At 45.1% G+C, this 23,469-nt stretch overlaps 1 protein-coding gene across 1 annotated transcript in view; it reads right to left on the bottom strand.

Moving 5' to 3' along the window:
- The window catches only part of LOC144686106 (uncharacterized), a 70,278-nt gene extending 67,282 nt beyond the window's left edge, over positions 1-2,996 (bottom strand). Inside the window, exon 1 of the mRNA XM_078551253.1 lies at positions 2,930-2,996. Coding sequence (XP_078407379.1) covers positions 2,930-2,996 — 67 coding nt within the window. The remainder of the gene's footprint in view (positions 1-2,929) is intronic.
- Positions 2,997-23,469: the final 20,473 nt, after the last annotated feature.

The raw sequence follows: 23,469 nt of genomic DNA, 5'->3' as shown, positions 1-23,469 counted from the left end.
CGGTAGCTCTGTGCCTGTGGCCATTTTTTATTTCAATTTTATCAAAGTTGCCGAGAGGGTGCCTCACGATGGAGGTGCCCTCTCTCTCCCCCACAGCGAGCATGGCCTCTTGCCACTAAATTGGCCGATCCAAGCAAAATTCATGTCAGACTCCCAACACGGTATGTGTTCAGGACAGGCATTTGACCTCAACGTCGGGGTCTCAGCCTGCAATGCAAAATCCTGCCCCATATGGCTGGGAGCCTTGGTTAAATAACAACTCACAAGACAATTACCAAAAAAGCCACAAGTGTCTCTGTGCAAACTATCCTCGCAGTAAGGTTTCAACGCAAGATCAAAGTGTGATCCAATGTGAGAAACAGCAAAAAAACGGTTCAAAGCTTTTTAAATGATGTTTTCTCCAACCATAACTTCTGTAAGCTGCACAGGTTCAAACACATGGGACTGAATTCTACCCTCAGGGTGCGCCTGAAGTCAGTGCGACCAGGAGCTGATGTAAAACTCACTCCCGGCCAAGTTCGCGCTGTGAACGCGGTCTTACGCAGAGTGGCCAATTAAGGCCCGCCCAGCGTGAAACATGACTGCCAGGGCGCTGGGTCCAATGGGAACTCAGCGGGGCGTTCAAGAAATGGAACAGGCAGCTCCCTGAAAGCTGCTGGGGTCCTGGGGGAGGCTGAGGGAGCTGTTTGGAAGCAATCCAAGAAGTGTCCTGGCGCGCAGTCATGGCCTCAGCACCTGATGCTCATGGAAGACGGGAGGGCAAGTCGGGCGGGCACTCTGCCCCCCGGTTCTCAGATGAGTGTGGGGAAGTGCTGTTCGAGCAGGTCAGTGCCAGGCGGCATATCTTAATGCCCAGGGCTGGCAAGAGAAGGCCACCCCACCTGACCAAGAAGGCCTGGACAGGGGTCACCACCCAGATCAGTGGGCACGACGTGGTGCACCACATGTGGATTCAGTGCCACAAAAGGCTCAATGATCTACTGCGGTCAGCAAGGCTGAGTGCAGAAATGGCATCAACCTGTGCGGAGAACTTTAGTCAGGTGCCCATTGCTCAGAACATCCAGCTGTCTAAGAGTGTGTCCGCCAACAGGCACTGAAGCCTACCCTGCCAAGGCTGGGATGTCAGCATGACTGACCTCAGTGCATTGCAGAGTGAAAGGTGCCACAGTGACACTGCCCGCCTAATGCCCGGGTGGGAGGGCGGGTGGGAACCAGGAAAGGACCTTCGGGGAGATGGAGCAATAAGGATGTTATTGTTCCCTGTCAGGAGAAGAGGAGTCATAACGCCATGGATCGCCGCAGAATGGGTGAAGCTGTGCCGAATCTATACTTCCTCATGAAGCACAAGAGTGATGCACTGGAGCTGGAATGAGACCGGCCAGCTCACTACCCCGGTCACAGTGAGGCGGGGTCTCGGATGAGGGTAAGAGTATAGGTGAGGGATGCATGTGCGGTGGGTACTGGAAACATAACGGCCTCCCCTCATCAGAAACTGAACTGTCGTAGCCAGAGAGCCCATTGAAACTCCAATGCAGATGGCACCATGCAGCAGGTCTCCACTATTGCTTCTGCCCGCCTAGCATGTATAGTGACTATGATGATTGAATGTATTGATCTTTTGCTTTCCTCCTGCAGATGCGCCACCCACAGGAGCTGCCGACACCCTGAGGACCTCCCCCACCTCCCATTGAGCTCTGGGGAAAACAGCACACCCGCATCAGCCTCAAACCACCTCTCTGAACCTGGCACCAGTACAGATACTCACACGTCGGTGGTCATTAGGTATTCGGCTCCGTGGGTAACGTACAGTGGTGAGGGAACATCACACTCACATGAGGAGCTGGCAGAGGCAGAGAGGCCCCAGGGAGCTGAAAGTGGGAGCACAGCTGGAGACCAGGATCATGGTGTGTCCAAGCGGATGACAAGCCTCTGGAGTCATCCATTGGGCGGCAGATGCTGGATGTCTAGCAGGATGCACGGGGAGAACTGGTGGGGAATCCATAAGGGTCTGCGTGCCATGGTCTCCATGAGTTCTACGTTGACCCTTAACACCGAGCACACAGCCACCTCAATTGAGAGGGTGGTGGCCCTCATGGAGAGGCAGCTTCAGGAGCAGACTCAGTGGTTCCTGGGGTTGCACTGGGACCTGCAAACCCTCACACAGGCAGTGATCTCCAGTGTGAGAGATGGATGAGGCAGCTAGTCTCTCCGCTGGGTGCCCGTCCATCAATGGTGAGCAGGGAGGTGCACACGCGCCTCACGTTGGCTGATGAGGTGCCTGTCGTTTCTGTGCGCTCCTCTCGGGGCGCTGTGGTTGAGGGCACTAGCTCCTCCACCCCTCTGCCTGTGGCCGCTGCACCTAATGATGCTGCGATGACTGAGGAGTGCCAAGCTATGGGGCTGGACGCACCCTCCCAGGCGGAGCCTGCTTAGGCTCCTGTGGCCAACTGCCAAGGTCACCAGGACAGCAGAGTCAGCAGGCTGTCTCCAACACCACTGCCAGCGAGGCGGGGGCACCAAGATGCAGCACCCACAGATGTAAATTGAAGTCATCTTGAGTGCAGCAGGGGCATGTCATTGGTGACATTTTTTGCATTAATTATTTTGACTCTTGTGTTAGGGGTGGACACTTTGTCCTTTGTTTGTTCATGTGAAGTAACATAAACATTTATTTGACTTAAATGGGCTGAGTTGGCTGGATGGTTTGAATAGGGGCTAGATGCAGCACTGGGTTGTAAAAGTATGGCATTGTGTGGTGCAGGCATGCTGGGTTGGGTTCTCATTTATTGATTATTAGCAAAGGAGACAGTGCCATTGGCTTGACCAGGCATCGATGCTTTGGATACCTGGCAGAAGGTTCGCTGCATCAAAGCATCCCTTGTGTCCCTGCCTCCATGAAGGTTCCTGTCCTCTGCCTTAAGGTCCTCACCTTGTGCTTTCCCAGGCTCTTCCTCTGAGCCATCACTTGAGTCATCCTCGCTTTTCTCAACCTCCATTGGGTCCCCCCTTGTCAGAGCCAGGTTGTGCACGACTATGAGGGAGGGTACTGTATCGTTCCCCCTGACCGGCCCGGGCATCTGAAGCGCACCTTCAGCAGTCTGATGGTCCTCTCCACCATCGCCCTCGTGGAGGCATGACTCATGTTCTATCTCTCCTTGGCCTCAGTTCTTGGGTTACGTAGTGGGGTCATCAGCCACCTCTTCATGGGATAGCCCTTGTCACCCATCTACTCGTGCAGGAGCCACAAACAGCCTTGGTGCCTGGGAGTGCTGCAAAACGTAAGTATCATGTGAGCTCCCAGGGTAACGGGCACAAGCTTGGAGAATCTGTGTCCTGTGGTCACAGACGATATGAACATTCATTGAGTGGAACCTCTTTCTGTTGACGAACACTCCAGGTTCACCTGCTCGCACCTTGATGGCTACATGAGCGCAATTTATTACACCTTGGACAAGGCGGAATCCAGCAATCGTAGCGAAACCTTGTGCTCTTTCTGCGCGGCTCACCTCGTCTGTTCAGAAGTTGATCAACGTGCAGACATGACACAAACTGTGCGCAGCTGATTGAGAAATGGCACAGAGATCCCCTACTGAGCCCTGAAAAGAGCTGGAGGCACAGAAGCCGAGGGCCACTGTGACCTTCAAACCCATTGTTCCATTGTAGAAATCTGAAAAGCAAACTAACACATCCTGTTTAAATGAGCAGGAATATGATAATAAGGATAATATCTTATTTCTGAATACTGTATGTGTAAATTCATTAAACACCATGATAAAGTAAAACAATGGGAGTCTGGTTAGTGGAAATTACCACTTACTTTGTGTGAAAACAGGCGGAAGTAGAAACACAAAGAAACTGAACATCGAACCAGCTGGCAATTTGCTGCAGAAAAATCGTAGACTCATTTCACAGATACGGTCTCTTTTCCTGTGAGAAATATATATTTAGATAATGATATACAGATATATATAGGTATGTGGCACAAAAAAAACTCCTGACATGTAACTGAGGCAGATTTCTTCAATATGAATTATTCAGACTGAAGGAAAAGAAATGAGACAAAACAACTTGCAAAATTATGTCCTCATTCGAACTTGGAACTGTCAAATATACAATAAATGTCTTCAATAATGCTCAGTAGTGAAAGTTATTCATCCCAATGACCATATGTAATCTACCTTTAATCCATCAGCCACGTGGACTTTTGAACTGAAAATTAGGTAATTGAAGTTGAAATCAAAAGAGAAATGTAATTATCTATTGTAGAAGAATGGGCAAAATGTAAACCTGCAAAAAAAAGATTTCTCCAGCATAGTTTTCATGGTTAAATAAAACTGATCAGTAAACTCCACAATTTTTTTTAAAAAGCATACAACTCCGCAAAGATTAGTGGCAGGACAGATGACTGGGCAGAATATAAAGAACGGCAGAGAATGACTAAAAGGTTAATCAGGAGAAAGAAGTTAGAGTATGAGAGGAAGTTAGCTCGAAATGTAAAAACAGATAGCAAGAGTTTCTACAGGTATTTAATAAGGAAAAGAGTAAGTAAAGTGGGTGTTGGCCCTCTAGAGAGCGGCAGTGGGAGGTTACTAGTAGATAATAAGGAAATGGCGGAAGAAATGAACAAATATTTTGCTTCTGTGTTCACTATAGAGGATACAAAAAACATTCCAGTAATAGCTGCAAATCAGGAGGTGAACGGGAGAAAGGAACTTGGTGAAATTGAAATCACTAGGGAAATGGTATTGAGCAAATTGATGGAGCTGAGGGCTGGCAAGTCTCCGGGTCCCAATGGACTACACTCTAGGGTCTTAAAAGAGGTGGCCAATGAGGTAGTCGATGCGCTGGTGTTATTTTTCCAAAATTCGCTAAATTCTGGAAAGGTTCCATCAGATTGTAAAGTAGCAAATATAACCCCTCTATTCAAGAAGGGAGGGAGGCAGAAAACAGGAAACTGTAGGCCAGTTAGCCTGATTTCTGTTGTGGGGAAGTTATTAGAATAAATCGTTAAGGAGGTTATAGCTGGGCACTTAGAAGAGCCCAAGGCAATCAGAAAGAGTCAGCATGGTTTTGTGAAAGGAAAGTCATGTTTAACCAACGTATTGGAGGTTTTTGAAGGAGTAACATGCACTGTGGATAAAGGGGAGCCTGTAGACATACTATACTTGGATTTCCAGAAGGCATTTGATAAAGCCACATCAAAGATTATTACGGAAAATAAAAGCGCATGGTATAGCAGGTAACATAATAACATGGACAGGAGACTGGCTGGCTGTCAGAAAGCAGAGAGTATGCATAAATGGGACTTTTTTCTGATTGGCAGGATGTAACCAGTGGAGTCCCACAGGGGGCTCAACTTTTTACGATTTACATCAAGACTTAGATGAGGGGAGCAAATAATTAAGAAGGCTAATGGAACACTATCCTTTATTACGAGAGGGATTGAATATAAAAGTAAGTATGTTATGCTTCAGTTATACAGGGCATTGATGAGACGCACCTCGAATATTGTATGCAATTTTGGTCTCCTTATTTAAGGAAGGATGTAAATGCATTGGAGGAGGTTCAAAGGATGTTTACCAGATTGATACCTGGAATGAGTCTTATGAGGAAAGGTTGGACAGGCTGGGCTTGTTTCCACTGGAGTTTCGAAGAGTGAGGGGTGATTTGATTGAAATATACAAGATCCTGAACGGCCTTGACAAGGTGGATGTCAAAAGGATGTTTCATCTTGTGGGTGAGTCCAGAACTAGGGGGCACTGTTTTAAAATTAGGGGTCACCCTTTTAGGACAGAGATGAGGAGAATTTTTTTTCTCTCAGAGGGTTGTGTGACTTTGGAACTCTGTGCCTCAGAAAGTGGTGGAGGCGGAGTCATTGAATATTTTTAAGGCAGAGGTAGATAGATTCTTGTTAGGCAAGGAAATCAAAGGTTATTGGGGTTAGATGGGAATGTGGAAATCAAAACACAAGAAGATCAGCCATGATCTTATTGAATTGTGGTGCAGGCTTGAGGAGCCGAATGGCCTACTCCTGTTCCTCTTTGTTATGTTCTTATGTTCTAAATAACTGATGTTATGAAGTAACAACAATTTACATTTTCTTATTCACTGTTGCCCCATTGATTGCATGTGTTTCGTGTAATAATGTGATTTTGATGACGTCCCAACTGGGGGATTTCTTTGACCTGAAACTCAGCCGAATCGGCCATATAAATGCAGTGGCTTCTAGAGCAGGTCAGAGGCTGGGCAATTCCGTGGCAAGTGGCTGACCTCCTGATTCCCAAAGCTTCTCAACCAAATCATAGATACAAGTCAGGAATGGGATATTCTCCACTTGCAACTGCAAAAACGCTCAAGGAATTCAACAAAATCCAGGAAAAAGTGACTGGCTTAATTGTCAATCCATTTTCACACTGTATACTCATTCCCCCACTGGAACACTGTATGTGCAGTGTGTCCTATCAGACTGGTTGGCAGGTCTCTCAGACTGGGCTTGCTCCCAAATATGAGACAGAATTCCCATTTCCAGCCAAATAACACTCCTCAGAGCTTTAAATGGCTGTGGAGCAGGAAATCCCACCATCTGAAAAATCCTGTCCATTGTGTGGGAAGACTTTCAAGGGTGTATTTTTAAAGTGAAAAAGCCTTCGACTTGAAGCATAGATATTAGAATATTTTCCAAATCATACTGAACACGCTCAAGTCCTTGCCATTTTGAATCTGATGACCCCAGACCCCTGTGCTGTTAGTCAGGTTCTATTCAATGGCTGATTGCAATGCTAGAATCCATTGCAACTTCATTGTTGTTGGGTCGAAATCCTAGAACTTCCCTCTAGCCTAAGTTCAAAAGCGGGATGTTCGCTGATGATTGCACATGTGCAGTTCCATTTGCAACTCCTTAGTTAATGAAACCGTCCGTGCCTGCATGCAGAAAACCTGGAAAATACTCTGGCTTGGACCAACTTGGCAGTGACGTACATGTCACACAAATGCCAGACAATGACCATCTCCACCCTTGGCATTCAACAGCCTTAACATCACTGAAGCCAACAACATCAACATTCTGGAGTTAGCATTGACCAGAAACTGAACTGGACCAGCCATATAAATATTGTGTGACTACAACAGCCAATCAGAGGCTTGGAATTCTGGGGTGAGTAACTCACCTCCTGACACCCCAAATGTTGTCCACCAACTACAAGGTGCAAATCAAGAGTGTGATGGAATAACTCCCATTTGCCTGGATCAATTGAGCTCCAACAACACTCAAGATGACGGACACCATCCAGGCCAAAGCAGTCTGCTTGACTGACACTCTATCCACCGCCTTCAACATTCACTTCCTCCATCCACCAGCGACCTGAGATTGCAGTGTGTACAATCTACAAGATGCATTGCAGCAAGTCACCAAGGCTCTTTCAACAGAACCATCCAAACCCCGAATCCCTACCACCTAGAAGGACAAGGGCAGCAGATGCACTGTTGCTAGGTCAAAAACCTGGAATTCCCTGCCTGTGGATGTACCCACCCAAAGAAACTGCAGGGATTCAAAAGTCAGCTCACCACCACCTTCGCAAGGGGAATTAGAAAAGATGAATAAACCTGGCCTTGCCAAAGTTTCCCACATCCCATGAACGAATGAAATAAAACCTAACAGCATTATGAGAGTACATTTACTGCAGCGGTTCAAGGAATAGACCCACCACTGTCTTCTCAAGGGAAAATGGAGATGGGCAAAAAATATCAGCCTTGCCAGCAAGGCTCACATTCTGAGGATGGACTGTTTTTTTTAAAAAAAGACAATTTGTGTGCCTTTTTGAAAGACCTTTACCATGCTGATCACATCCCAGTGAAAAGTTATTAGAGGATATCACCTCACAATACTATGGGCTGGCTTTGATGCAGCCCATCGTCATGAGAACTGGAATTCCCAGCTGCTGGTGAAGGGATCTCAGTTAGGTTCAGTATTGAGTCAACCAGCACCCATTATCTCTGTGCACTTGGGTCACTAACATTTACCTGAGCAGGCAGCAAATGCATCAGTTTAAAGCCTCAACAATGCAGCACTCCCTCAATACTGCACTGAAGTATCAGCCCACATCATGTGCTCAGCTTCCTGAACACCAACATTTTTCTGACTTCAAAGCAGTTCTAGTACTGAGCAATGTCTGACAATTCATATTTAGAGCACTTTGCCTAAAAGTTTTGTCTAAATTTTTGTATTTGGATTTCAGATAAAACATATCACATGATCTCTGAAATAAACATATTTTTTAGATGGCTCTTTAAAATGTCAGGCAATAATGAAATTGTCACAGGCTTATTCAATGTCTAACTGGTCCTGACTTTGGTCATGTGAGTAACACGCAGCAGTAGATAGTCATCTTAATCACACTTTTAGACTAACCACGTGTAGATCCATCAGTCATTGGTTCAAAACCCAAGTATGACTCATCTCAAAATGTGACATTAAGTTAATTATCTACTGCTTCGGGTCAGTCATGTGATCAAAATCAGGACCAATCAGACAAGTCGATGACAATTCCATTATTGTCTGACATTTGAAAGATCCAAATAATGCAAATAGGCAGTAACCCATCTGATTATAAATTTCCAGAAAGAATTCTTTAAGGATGATGTATCTGATTTGGTGCTGCTCACAGTAGGTCAGAGGCTGGTTTATCAGGGCTGTAGCATTGTACCATCTCACAAACACTGTGGGCAGAATCTTCTGTTGGGCGAGCGGGGGTGGGGCCCACTCACCGATGTGTAAAATGACGCGGGGTGACATCATCCGTGCATCCCGATGTCACCCCGCGTCATTTAGATTCTCAGGTCGGCGGGCATGCAGCTGAGTCGGCTGCGCACCCACCAACCTGTCAACGGCCTATTAAGGCCATTAAAAAACTAATTGAAACCATTAATGGACCTGCCCGTCCAACCTTAAGGTTGGCGGGCAGGCCGGGAGCCCTGGCGGGCTTCTGAAAAAGCATGAAACCTCATCCACGGGCGGGATGAGGTTTCGTGAGTGATTAAAAAATCTCGGAATATTTCAAAATAAAAGTTATGGACATGTCCCAGCTCATGTGACAGTGTCTCATGAGGGGGCATGGCAGTGAAATATTTTTCTCATGTTTATTTGGAGTTTCAAATCTGAGCAGCACTTTGCCTCAGGGAGATCTGTGCACTCTTTTGCGTGCATACGCGGGGGAGAGCGCACTCCCAGCTTAGGGAATACCCTCCCACCCGCACGGGGAGCGCACAGCGCTTCCTGGCGGACGTCACGCTGGGCGGGCCTTAATTGGCCCACCCACGTAAAATGGCTGCGTACCCCCAACTGCGGGCACTGTTCGGGAACCAGCCCGTCCGCGGCCGCTGTGCTAGTATAAATGTTGCCATGCTTTCAGCTCAATTAGAAGGTGAATTAGAGTTTCTGCTTTTTCCTGTATTGTATTCACTGGAGGAGTTGAACAAAAATTAGGGACAGTCATCAAGCTCATGCAAAGGGCTACAAATCAATTTCATTGATAATGCTACCTCTCTTCTCTTACAGTCTATCCTTTGACTCTTTTATTTCCTATTTATGTGGGAGATATTTTCAACTAAATTGGGTACCATTGATCAAAGAACTGAATAGCCAGCAGAAGCTTGAAGGAGAAAGAAAGCCTCAAACAGAACCAGAACATCAGTTGGGAAACCAGAAAAACAAATTGGGTTAAAGACAAAAATCAACCAGGCAACAAGCAGGAAAGCTTGGAATGTGGAAAATAGCAGGTGGCACTTACCAAGTTATAAGAAGCCTCCTTCTTGGAGTTTCCTGAAAAAGGGTATAAGACCAAATCATTAAATCCCTGCTGCCCTTGTTTAGTCTAAAGAGGAACAGGAGGCAATAGTAGGTCTGCTTTCATAGAGCCAGAGGATCATGGAAACATTAGAAACTTACAGCACAGAAGAAGGCCGTTCAACCCATCATATCTGTACTGGCTGTTTGAAGAAGATAGGCCAGCCCTCATCCTCACTTATTCTCCGTAACCCTGCAAATACCTCATTCTCAAGTATCTATCTAGCTCACTTTTAAAATTATTTGTAGAACCAGCTTCCACCTCCTCTTCAGCTAGAGAGTAACAGATGCCGACAACTGTCTGAGTGAAAAAAATTCTCCTCGTCTCCAATGGTTTTGAACCTCTGGCCTTTATTTATTGAACAACTCACCTGAGGGAATATTTGTTCCCTATTTCCTCTATCAAAACCTTTCATCATCTTGGAAACCTACATGAGGTCACCTCTTAACCATCTCTGTTCAAAGGAGAGCAGGCCTAACTTTCCCAACCTCTCCTCATAACTGAAACCCCTAATCCCTGGTAACATCCTCGTCAACCTCCTCTTTACCCTTTCTAATGCCTTTATTTCTTTGAAAGAATGATAGGTCAAAAAGGAACAAGATCTTTGAACAATGACAAAAACAGAATTACCTGGAAAAATTCAGCAGGTCTGGCAGCATCGGCGGAGAAGAAAAGAGTTGACGTTTCGAGTCCTCATGACCCTTCAACAGAACTGAGTAATATTTCACCCTTCTCCTAATATTACTCAGTTCTGTTGAAGGGTCATGAGGACTCGAAACGTCAACTCTTTTCTTCTCCACAGATGCTGCCAGACCTGCTGAGTTTTTCCAGGTAATTCTGTATTTGTTTTGGATTTCCAGCATCCGCAGTAGTTTTTTGTTTTTATCTCTTTGAACAATGCGCTGTTTTACAAATCACATTTAAATTAATCCTTAGAAACAGAAATGTTTACAATAAGACCTCATACCTTGTGGGAAGAGTGAAGAGATCCAGAGACTGAGCTGCAAAACCCCTGACAGAGAGATGCACAACAAAGTGAGGCTCTCTGTCACTACTGCACAGAAAGTTATTGCTGTTGTCTCTTGTAAACTTACAGGGCTGCTGAGCTTCCTCTTCCGTTACAGCTCAGGGTATCGGCATCATTGGCGTTATTCTATTCTTATCTATTGAATCATAGTCAGACAATCACCTGCAATCACCCACTCTTCTCTCTCCCTGGTACTTCTGGAGAGTTCCAAGGATGTATCAGTGATCCCCTTCTATCTACATGCTGCCACTTGGCAAAGTCACCCAAAAACATAACATTACATTCCACATTCCTATCTATCTCACCATCTGCTCCCTTCAACACATCATCACCAACCCCCCACCCCGTCTTTGAATTGCCTCCCAGCTTGTCTGGCCTTCAAATTTCCTCTGACTGAATATTGGGAAGACTGCAGGCATTGGCCTGGATTTTCACACCAAAGTCAGGCAGTGGCTGTGGGGAAATCATCCGTCTTGTTCTGCCAGCCCCAGGAGAAGCTAACCCAAATAGTAGGGGAGGGGATGGAGGGCATGAGGGACCTTTGGGGTGGATGGGGATGCATAGGTTGGCATGGGGTCTTTGCTCCTGGTTGTTGCGGGGGTGGGTGGTGTTACAGGATGGAGTCAGGCCCACCACCCCAATAATGTAGACCAGAGATAGTCAGAGGAGTTTCTGAGTACTGAGGCAGGGTGTTTAAAAGGCCCACCAACCTGGCACTTCATTCCAGTTGTTTTGTTAAATATTAGGTCCTATAGCCTTCACTTCTCATACCCCCTCATTCTCCAACTTCCCCCCCCACTACCCCAAATATTCCCCATGCCCCATCCATGACAACACCCACCCCCAATTCTCCCTCAAACCCTCCATGCAAACACATGCCTCCCACCCACTCCAATGACCCCTTATAGCCCTCATGCCAACTCAATGCCAACTCTTTCCAAGGCACTACTCTTTCCCCTTATACCCTTCAAACCACCTTACTAAGTATCCACCATGGGCAGACCTCAGGAGCCAAGTTGAGATGAAATAAAATAAAGGTCTAATGATCTATTTCAGCCTTTACTATAAAAAAAACTCCAATTCATGAAAACACATTCTAAACATTTAAATCACCTCAAGTATTTAATCCCTTATAAAAACAAATAGTCATATTCAGAATTCCACATCAAAGGCAGCTTATTCTTCAATAACCCCTTGGGCTGTCAATCAAACTGTGAAATTAGGGCCCCCAACTGAGATAATGATAGTTTGTGGAAAGCAGTCAAGTGTTAATAATGACACAATGCTAACCCTTGTGGTAATGTCAAATAAATAGCTATTGTAACTGCTAGGTCAGATTTTTTCAACTCTGGCTTACACAGACAGTATATTTTTAATTTTTGAAGGACTGGGAATTTAAATAACATCACACTTTAACAGTTCTACAGACCTTATCTGTCCTTCGAGAGCATATATGATGGCTCTAAAATTTCACAGCTCCCACAATAAGGATAAGGCCCTGGCTACTCAGCACTGAGTTCAGATTCTGAGTTTGGCTTTCCCTCATGTGTGAAACACGCCCTGCTCGCTTTCCCTTACTGGCAAGAATGGGATCTGTTGAAAATGGGAGCAAGACTTATGAATCTGAGTCCCGCCCACCATTTTTAAATGTCCATGGAGTCTCCACACCTCCACAAACATCCAGACCATTGTCTTTGATCCCCGCCTCAAACTCTGGTCCCTTTCTATTGCTTCCATCCCTCTTCCTGGAAACTGTCTGAAGCTAAGAAAAACCATTCACAACCTTGGCGTTGTGTTTGATCTCGAGATAAACTGCCAAACACACTCCATCACCAAGACAACATACTTCCACCTCCATAATATAATCTGACTCCTATCCAGTCTTATCTGCCGAATCCGCCATCTTTGCCTTTATTACCTCTAGACTCAGCTTCTAATGGTCTTGTGAGCGGTGTCTCAAACTTATGCTCATCAAAATCTCTGTTGCCCGTATCTTAACTCGCATTAAGTCCTGTTCACCCATCCCCACTTCTGACCTTATGATGGGAGGAAGGTCATTAATGAAGCAGCTGAAGATGATTGGGCCAAGGACACTACCCTGAGGAACTCCTGCAGTGATGTCCTGGAGCTGAGATGATTGACCTTCAACAACCACAACCATCTTCCTTTGTGATTGGAGTCATACCTAGCTCAAAGGAAGATGGTTGTGGTTGTTGGAGGTCAGTCATCTCAGCTCCAGGACATCATTGCAGGAGTTCCTCAAGGTAGTGTCCTAGGACCAACCACCTTCAGCTGCTTCATCAATGACCTTCCTTCCATCATAAGGTCAGAAGTGGGGATGTTCGCTGATGATTGCACAATGTTCAGCACCATTCGTGATTCCTCAGATATTGAAGCAGTCCATATCCAAATGCAGAAAGACCTGGACAATATCCAGGCTTGGGCTGACAAATGGCAAGTAACATTTCGGCCACACAAGTGTTAGGCAATGACCATCTCCAACAAGAGAGAATCCAACCATCGTCCCATGATGTTGAATGGCATTACCATCACTGAATCCCCCACTATCAACACCCTGGGGGTTACCATTGACCAGAACCTGAACTGGACTAGCCATATAAATACTGTGGCTACAAGAGCAGGTCAGAGGCTAGGACTCGTGTGATGAGTAACTCATTTCCTAACTCTCAAGGCCTGTCCACTATCTACAAAGCACAAGTCAAGAGTGTGATGGAATACTCTCCACTTACCTGGATGAGTGCAGCTCCCACAACACTTAAGAAGCTGGACACCGTCCAGGACAAAGTAGGCCGCTTGATTGGCACCACATCCACAAACATTTACTCCCTCCACCATCGACGCACAGTAGCAGCAATGTGTACCATCTACAAGATGCGTTGCAGGAATTCACCAAGACCCCTTAGACAATACCTTCCAAACACATGACCACTGCCACCTAGAAGGACAAGGACAGCAGATAGATGGGAACACCGCCACCTGGAGGTTCCCCTCCAAAACAGTCACCACCCTGACTTGGAAATTTAAGGATGTTCCTTCACTGTCGCTAGGTCAAAATCCTGGAACTCCCTCCCTAACAGCACTGTGGGTGTACCTACACCCCATGGACTGCAGTAGCCCAAGATGGCAGCTCATCGCCACCTTCTGAAGGGCAGCTAGGTATGGCCAATAAATGCTGGCCCAGCCAGTGAAGCCCAGATCCCGTGAATGAATAAGAAAAAAACCCATTAACACTCTGCTTGCTAGCCTACATTGGCTTCCAGTCCAGCAATTTTGAAATTCTCATCCATGTTTTCAAATTCCTTCATGGCCTCATCTCTATCTCTCTAAACTCCTCCAGTCCTAGAAACCTTCAAGATTTCTGTGCTACTCCAATTCTGGCATCATGCAGATGCCCAACATTAATCATTCACCATTTACAATCATGCTTTTAGCTGCCTTTGCCCTACATTTAGGGATTCCCTTTCTAAAGCCCCCTGCCTTTCTCTCCTCCTTTAAGATGCTCCTTAAAACCTATCCATTGTTGAAGTTTTTGGTTAACTGTCCTGAAATCTCTCTCTGAGCTTCACTGTCAAATTTTGATTCATAGTATTTTTATAAAGGGCCTTGTGGTGTTTTGGTTGCCCTTTTCCTTCTTGAAGCTAGCTCCACGAGCATTCAGGTAAAACTCCTAAAAAAATACTTTGATGGCCTGGAGACTGTGTATCAATAGAAAGAGTTCTGTTTTCTCAACTTTCAAATGGCCAGCATCCTGGGGAAGACAAAGAAAATGCTTCAAAGAAACTCTGAAGCTCTTCCCTGATGTGCCGCAGCATTGAAATTAATAACTGGGAGGAGCTTGTTACCAATACCTCATGGACAACATGCCCATTGTGCTCAAAGATTTGTGGGCCGAGGATCAGCCTGTTCAGGCACATGAAGACCCATGGGAGAAAGTCACAGACCTGAGTCGACGTCATCCTCAAATGAAGGCAGAGCCAACAATGACTAAGATGATTTTTAAAATTCATCCATGGGATTTGGGCGTCGCTGGCTGGGCCAGCTTTATCCCCCATCCCTAACTGCCCTTGAGATGGTGGTGGTGAGCTGCCTTCTTGAACCGCTGCTGTCCATGTGGTGTAGGTACACCCACAGTGCTGTTAGGGAGGGAGTTCCAGGATATTGACCCAGCGACAGTGAAGCAACGGCGATATATTTCCAAGTCAGGATGGTGAGTGGCTTGGTGGGGAACTTCCCAGTGGTGGTGTTCCCATGTGTCTGCTGCCCTTATCCTTCTAGGTGGTGGTAGTCATGAGTCTAACAGCATCTGTGGAGAGAAAAACAGAGTTAATGTTTCAAATCCGTATGACTCTTCTTCAGAGCAGAATACCCTCCCTTCCAGAATACCCTCAACTTGCCTAGAAAAGTGCATCTCCTTCTGCTTGCGCCATCCAGGACAAAACAGTCCACTTCAGAGACTTCCTTTGAGTCATACAGACTTTAAACGTTAACTCTGTTTTACTCCCCACAGGTGCTGTTAGACCTGCTGAGTTTTTCCAGCATTTTCTGCTTTGGTTTCAGATTTCCAACATCCGCAGTATTTTGCTTTTATTTTAGTCATTTCACGATGACTGTTTCACAAGTTGGGAAATTGGGGAAAACAGACCCACTTTCCACTTTTCTCTCCATCACAGTGACACCAATGTGTGCCATCGACTAGATGCATTTCTATTTATGGCATCACTGTGTTGTCAACCACATATCATATTCTCTGAAATGCAGAACGGAGCTCTTGATCTACTGAAGAGGCGTCATTTGCTAAATTTATTTTCAAACAAGCAAACACTATTTTACAAACAGGTTAGTAGTTATTTAACTGATTGTTGTTTGTAGGCACTCACTGTTGGCTAATCAGCAGCCATATGTGCCAACGGATGGCAATAAGTGACCATGCTTCAGAAATAAATCATTGTTCGTTAAGTGCTTTGTGACAGCCAAAGAAGTAACAGGCACTACATAAATAAAAGGAGGGTAATGCACATTTCATCAAGTAACATTCACACCACACAAGTGCCAGCAATGACCATTTCCAACAAGAGAGAATCTAACCATTGCCCCTTGACAGTCAATGTCATTACCATCACTGAATCCCCCACTATCAACATCCTGGGGGTTACCATTGAACAGAAATTGAACTGGACGAGCCATATAAATACTGTGGCTACAAGAGCAGGTCAGAGGCTAGGAATTCTGCTGACAGTAACTCATCTCTTCACTCCCCAAAGCTTATCCACAAGGCTAACAACAGGAGTATGATGGAACACTCTCCACTTGCCTGAAAGAGTGCATCTCCTTCTGCTTGCACCATCCAGGTCAAAGCAGTCCACCTGATTGGCACCCCGTCCACCAGCTCCAACATTCAATCCTTCCACCACCAATGCACAGTGGCAGCAGTGTGTACCATCATATGATACACTGGAACAACGCACAACGGCTCCTTCGACATCACTTTCCAAACCCATGACCTTTACCACCCAGAAGGACAAGGGCAGCAGGTGCAGGGGAGCACCACCGCCTGCAAGTTCCCCTCCAGGTCAAGCACCATCCTGACTTGGAACTATATCACCGTTCCTTTAATATTGCTGGGTCAAAATCCTAGAACTCCATCCCTAACAGCGCTGTGGGTGTGCCTACACCACGTGGGCTGCAGCGGTTCAAGAAGGTGGCTCGCCACCACCTTCTCAAAGGCAATTAGAGACGGGCAACAAATGTTGGTCTAGCCAGTGATGCTCACGCCCCTTAAAAGAATGAGAAAAGCTCATGGGCTGCTCTCACTGGCCTGGGTAGGTCATATGGTCAGTTTGTATTGAGAGGCTATTGTCTTATTTTCTTGTTCAGGGTTAAAATAGCTGCTGCATCCTCTGCAATCTGTCCAATGTCCACAACGGACAGAGCAAGACTGTATGCATTTCAGAACCACATGGGATAGGAACAGGAGAAGGCCATTCAGTCACTCAAGCCTATTCTAACATGAAATGAGACCCTGGCCGACTTGTATCCTAATTCCGTCCAACCACCTTATCTCCATAATCCCATTAATACACTTGGCTAGCAAAAACAGTAATTTGAGCAAGCATATTTGTGGTTATCACTTTCTGTGAGGGGAAGGGGAACAGACAGTAACTGCAGTACATGTTGGAAAGGATTGAGATTCTTCAAGCAAGGTTTCAGGATTTAGGAACAAGATTCAAGAATAGAACCTCAAATGTGGTAAATGTGTACAGAAAAAGGGAGCAAGTGAATATGTGACTAAAGAAGTGATGTAGGAAGGAAAGCCTCAGATTTTGGGGCATCGGGGCCTGCTCTGGGCCAGTAGAGACCTGTAAAGCCAGATGGCTGCAATTGAACAGGGCTCAGACCAATGTCCTCCTGGGGAGGTTAACTCATTCTGTAGGGGAAAGCTTAAAGTAATTTGACATGGGGAGGGAAACCAGGACATAGCTGTCGAGAGGAGAAATAAGTTGTATAAAAAAATGCAGGGGCAAATGACAACAGAATAAAGCATAGTGCCAAAACAGTGCAGGAACTAGGTGGAGGAAACAGGTTAAGTGGACTAGCATTGTGTCGGAATGTATGTGTTTCAATGTGAAGTGTGGTTCAAATAAGCTGATGGGCTACCGGCAGCAGTTGCAACATGGGGTTATGATATAGTGGTTATAATGGGGATCTGGCTTAAACAAGGGCAGGGATGAAAACTAAACATTTCCGGTTATAAAGTGTTCAGGAAGGATGGGGAAAGAGTAAATAAAGGAGGGGTTTGACAGCACTGATCCAGCACAATATTAAAGTGTTACATCTTCAGCTGCTTCATCAATGACCTTTTCTCCATCGTAAGGTCAGAAGTGGGGATGTTCACGGGTGATTGCATAATGTACAGCAACATTCTCAACTCCTCAGATACTGAAGCAGTCCGTGCCCATATGCAGCAAGACTGGGACAACATTAAGGCTTGGGCTGATAACTGGCAAGTAACCTTTGTGCCACACAAGTGCCAGGCAATTACTATTTCTAACAAGAGTTTAACCATCTCCCCTTGACTTTAAATCGCATTACCATCACTGAATTCCCCCACTATCAATATCCTGGGGGTTACCATGGACCAGAAACTGAACTGGGCCAACCATATAAAGACTGTAGCTACATGAGCAGGTCAGAGGCTGGGAATTCTGCGGAGACTAACTCATGTCTTGACTCCCCAAAGCCTATCCACCATCTACAAAGTTCAATCAGGGGTGTGATGGAATACTCTCAACTTGCCTGGAAAAGTGCACCTCCAACAACACTCAAGAAGCTTGATACAACTGCCTGCTTGATTGGCACCCCATTCACAAACATTCACTCTCTCCACCACTGACATACCAGTGGCAGCAGTGTGTACCATCTACAAGATGCACTGCAGAAACTCACCTAGGCTCCTTTAAAAGACTTCTGCCAGCTAGAACTACAAGGGTAGCGTATGCATCGGGACACCACCACCTACATGTTCCCCTCCAAGCCACGCAACATCCTGACTTGGAACTATATCTCTGTAGCTTCACTGCCGCTGGGTCAAAATCCTGGAATGCCCTCCCCAACAGCACTGAGGGTGTATGTACACCACATTTGTTTTTTATTCATTCACATGATGTGGGCTTTGCTGGCCGGGCTGTATTTATTGCCCATCCCTAGTTGCCCTTGAGAAGGTGGTGGTGAGCTGCCTTCTTGAACCGCTACAGTCCATGTGGTATAGGTGGTACACCTGCAGTGCTGTTAGGATGGGGGTTCCAGGATTTTGACCCAGCGACAGTAAAGGAATGGTGATATATTTCCAAGTCAGCATGGTAAGTGACTTGGGGTGGCAACTTCCAGGTGGTGGTGTTCCCATGTGTTTGCTGCCCTTGCCCTTCTAGATGGTAGGGGTTGTGGGCTTGGAAGATGCTGTCTAAGCAGCCTTGGTGAATTCATGCAGTGCATCTTGTAGACGGTACACACTGCATGTACTACAGCAGTTCAAGAAGGTGGCTCAGGACCACCTTCTGAAGCACAATTAGGGTTGGGAAATTGCTGCCCTAGTCAACAATACCCAAATCCCATGAAAGAATAAGTTTTAAAAACAAACTCCCAGGACTACACCCTTATAAGTGTATACCCCTGTACTGTCACATCTGGAGGGTCTGTTCTGTTGGCAGGAGAGGACATATCCAGAGATGGTAATGGAAACATCTGGAATGCTTAATTCTATTCATAAAATAGAAGCACATTGGTTGAAAAGGACAATTGTAACCTGAGTATGTAATTGGCTAAGGTATAGGAGGCAGAGGGAGAAGGATGTTTTTTGACCCGAGGAAATTATTCATTGTGGTTTCTCAGGCGTTAGTGTTAGGACCATTAAATTTAAAGAGCCAGCACAGGCAGGATGAGCTGAATGGCCTCCTTCCCTGCCATTGGATTCTCTGCTCCTATGATTCTATGGAAGAACTTTGGAAAATCATGGTTAAACCGTCTGTAATTTCCTCAGCTACTAATCGGTTTCTCACATACTGAACTGTGGCTGTGATGGGTTCAAAGGGGTTTATCATGTCAGCCATTTAGGGCTAAGTTGAGGTAAAATCTCTTCACTCAGCGGGTTTTGAATTTTTCAATTCTCTACCACAGGGGGCTGTAGAGGGTCAGTCATCAAGTAGATTCAGGACTGAGATTGTTAGATTTTTGAGCACAGAGTTAAGTAGTAGGGAGATCAGGTGAGAAAGTGGAGTTGATGCAGATGATTAGCCGTGATTTACTGAATGGCAGAGCAAGATCCTGCCCATGTTTCTTACGTTTTTATGTTCTTGTTTTTTTTTGCTGAGAAGCATTTTTGTTGATTTCCTGCAGAGGAAGCTAGTCACTCAATAAATGCAAATATTTGAACAGCTTCTTGGAGGAGTTTTCCTGCAATTCAGTCACCTAGGAAGAAGGAAAAGGTTTGAGACTCCGCAGAGCAATGTGAATGAGTTAATTTGGAGGAGGTGATGGTTTAGTGGCATTGTCGCTGAACTAGTAATCCAGAGACACAGGGTAATCTCCTGAATCCTGTGTTTGAATCCTGACGTAGCAGATGGAATTTGAATTCAATAAAAGTCTGGCTGGCAGCCATGAAACCATTGTCAATTGCTGTAAAAACCCATCTGGTTTACCAATATGCTGTCTTTTTCCCCTGGTCTGACCTATATCAATGACCCTCAGTGGTTCTTAAAGGGCCTAGAAAGCCACTCAGATGCATGCCTCAAAAAAGGAACGAAACTGGATGGATAACCCGGCATTGACCTATGTACTGGAAATGATGGCAAACTCAGCCAAGTCGACCCTGCAAAGCCCTGGGGGCTAGTGCTGAAATTGGGAGAACTGTCTCACTGATTAGTCAAGCAAGGGATTGTACCTTGCAGATCATACCCCAGACACCACCATCCTTTGGGTATGTCCTGTCCACCAGCAGGTGACAACTGCCCCAGGGAGCTGGAGGCCTGAAAAAAGTGCCCATGCATCATAATCAATCATCTGAAAATATAGCTGATAAAATTGCAAAGGTTGCCTGGCCAATTCGCCCGTCCGCCAACCGTAAGGTTGGACGGGCAACGAAAAATCAGGGCCAATTGCGCTGTTAATGGGCTTAGTTGCCCGCTTAATTGTTGGCGGGTGTGCTTCCAACTTTTATGCGCACCCGCCGAGTGAAATATTGCGCGAGTGCGCGATGACACCGGGCGTTGACCCAATGTCTTCACCCACGATTTTACGCCCGATCAGGTCGGGTACACGCCTCACCCGTGGGGCGTAAAATCTTGTTGTTTTTCTTCAACAACCCTCAATTCCAGCTTCTTGACCCAATTGCCCCTGTTCCAAATAATGTTTCACCACAAACTATTTACGGTTATATTTGCTTTTGAGTATAAAAGTAAAATTTGGGAATTGAATCCAGGAGAGACAGCCAGAGGTATAATGTCTTCCTACCATTCACTAACAAAAGTAGTTGTCTAAGACCCATATCCTGTGGCTTGTGGAGCTAGCCCCTATAAGAAACTGTAATATTTTTGACTGACTTAACCTTACTTTTAATTGGAATTTGTGGCTAGGAGTTGTGGAAGCTATTTCACCAGGAGGGAACGTCAATAACTTAAATGAATGTTACAATCCCAGCTGATGTTAATACTGGACAAGTCAGATCCCAGGGTGAAACCTGGCTTGATAGCTCTTAACTTCTATTTTTTTTGTTTAGAAACATGGAGAGTGGCTACTGAACAGAGTCACAGAGTCTTCTGGTGTATTTTTAACAAAAGAATAAAAATTTATTAGCAAGAAAAGATTAACTATATTACACTACTCCTTCACTCACAATCATACCTTTATAGAGAATAACACAAGTTACAAAGTGTACTGTATACTAGCATGTTCACAGTAAGTATGCAGCCTATGTAAGCCAATAGGCAACCTGTGGTCAGACACATCACGCTCCAAGATCAAGTGACAGCTGCCACCCAAGTAGATGCTATGGATCTCTCATCAACTCCCTCAGGCGCTTGGCACACTGAGCCATCCAGTCTCACTGAACTCCATCTTTTTCCCCGAAAGTTTCCAACCTCAACGCTTGAAGTACTCGCCTTGGAGTCTTCTCCCAAACAATGCTTTCACATAGTCATCTTCCACAAAGATACACCTCCAGGGTTTCAATTTGACTTCTGAAGTTCCTTTCCCCTGGATAGCCAGGTGCATTCAAGCTTCACCTTCCGTGCACACTCAGATGCTCAGCCATGCCAACAGAGCACCACTGCTTCACAGGCCTGTATAAAGGAGTCACAAACCTTTAGCTGTGTCCTCAGATCTTCTGGCTTTTCACAAGCCCACTTTGACTTGATTCTGCCCCCCCCCCGCAGCTTTCTCTCTTTAATTTGGAGCCTTTTCCCCCCACTCACTTTCACTTCACTAAGTAGGATCTTGTTTCAGATTCCTGTCTTTGTCCTTTGACTTAACTTAAAGGTCTTCTTGGGACCTTTCTCCTTTTCCTTTAGGACCTACTCCCTGCAGTTCCCTCTCCCAGTAGACTGCTGACAACTTGGTTTCCCCCTTGAGATCCAGAACTCATTCAACAGTCGCTCTTGCTTTAAATTTAAAGCAACTCATCTAAGATTCTTAGGCTTATTTGCCTCAGGAATCTGCTAGTACGTCTAGCTAGAGAGACTTAAACTGGTCCCTTCACCTAAAACATAATCACCAACAGAACTCAAACTGTTTTGTGGTTCTCTGTCTCTGTGGTCCCCTGTTGCTAGGCAACAGCACAGTTTTCTCTACTTTGTTTTAACTTCCCTAAACCTCGTCAAGGGTCATAAAGCCTCATTAAAATGTAGGTATATAAACAAACCCACAGACATGTACGCGACATTCTAAAGTGACCAAAGCCCAGGTTTACCCTTTCGAAACACAAACATGAAAAATATAAATTAAACTTAAATTAAACCTATAGCATATTCCTAACGCACATAAATACACATAACTTACTAAATGCTATCTCTAGTTCCTAACATGTTACGCTGACTGCTGTTGGCTGTATGCAAGTGTACAGGAAACTGATCAAGTCTGACAAGTATACATTGTGAATGTCAAAATAGCTTTTCAAACGAAAGTAACCTGTTAACAGCTGCAGTTTGTTATTGTAGACAACAAAAAGTCACCAGTAAAAACATTTTAAGGCTATGGAAATTTTAGCAAAAAGCACAAAAGGCATAAAATGGATCGAAACCAATAAACAGACTTACTTCAAGTGACAATGCTTCAAAGCTATGTTTTACTTTGATGCCAATTCAGAACTTTGAAGGAGCGTGAAGATAAGAGCTTGACATGATTAAATATGTTTTTAAAAACACTAATTCAGTTGGCCTAAGTGGCCCAAAATGCTTTGAAAACTGGGAGAGAGTGACATTGATTGATAATGCCTGAGTTTGCTTTCTTTTGAAATACAGAACACCCAACACCCCAAAATACACATTTTGCCTTCAATTTTATTTTATTTATTCATTGATGGGATGTGGGGATTGTTGGCTAAGCCAGCATTTTTGTCCATCTTTAATTGCCCTATAATTCTCAAAGCAACAATTTGTAAGAAGTCAGTAATTTAAGACTGGAAAGGAAGCTGCTGTTGTAATTACTGATTAAGGTCCTGATGATATTTGTAGCATTCACAAGGAATGGAATTACTGGAGGAAGTTTAAACAGATGTATACCATCAAGACTGTCTTTAGTAACATAGTTTGAACAAAGAAAAATTAGATGCCTTGTTGTACAATTGTAGCTTAAGGTGGGTTTTGATAGGAGAGAAAAATCTTGTCAGGGAAATATCCTGCCCACCTGAGGAAAAAAGGGATAAAAAAATCATTGCAAAGAATAATCTGGTGCTTAAGTTAGGCAGCTTGATCAACTGCTGAAGGCTATGACCAAAAGGGAGGTGACCACTCACTGGGTCATCATACATATTCATGATCAACAGTTGTATCATCAATGGGTATATTGTTAACGGATGTGTTGTAATGGGTGTAT

The sequence above is a fragment of the Cetorhinus maximus genome, chromosome 10, assembly GCF_964194155.1.
Source record: "Cetorhinus maximus chromosome 10, sCetMax3.hap1.1, whole genome shotgun sequence".
NCBI classification, from domain to species: Eukaryota; Metazoa; Chordata; class Chondrichthyes; order Lamniformes; family Cetorhinidae; genus Cetorhinus; species Cetorhinus maximus.
Note: the sequence above shows the minus strand (reverse complement) of the source record. Positions and strands in the feature narration are given on the sequence as shown.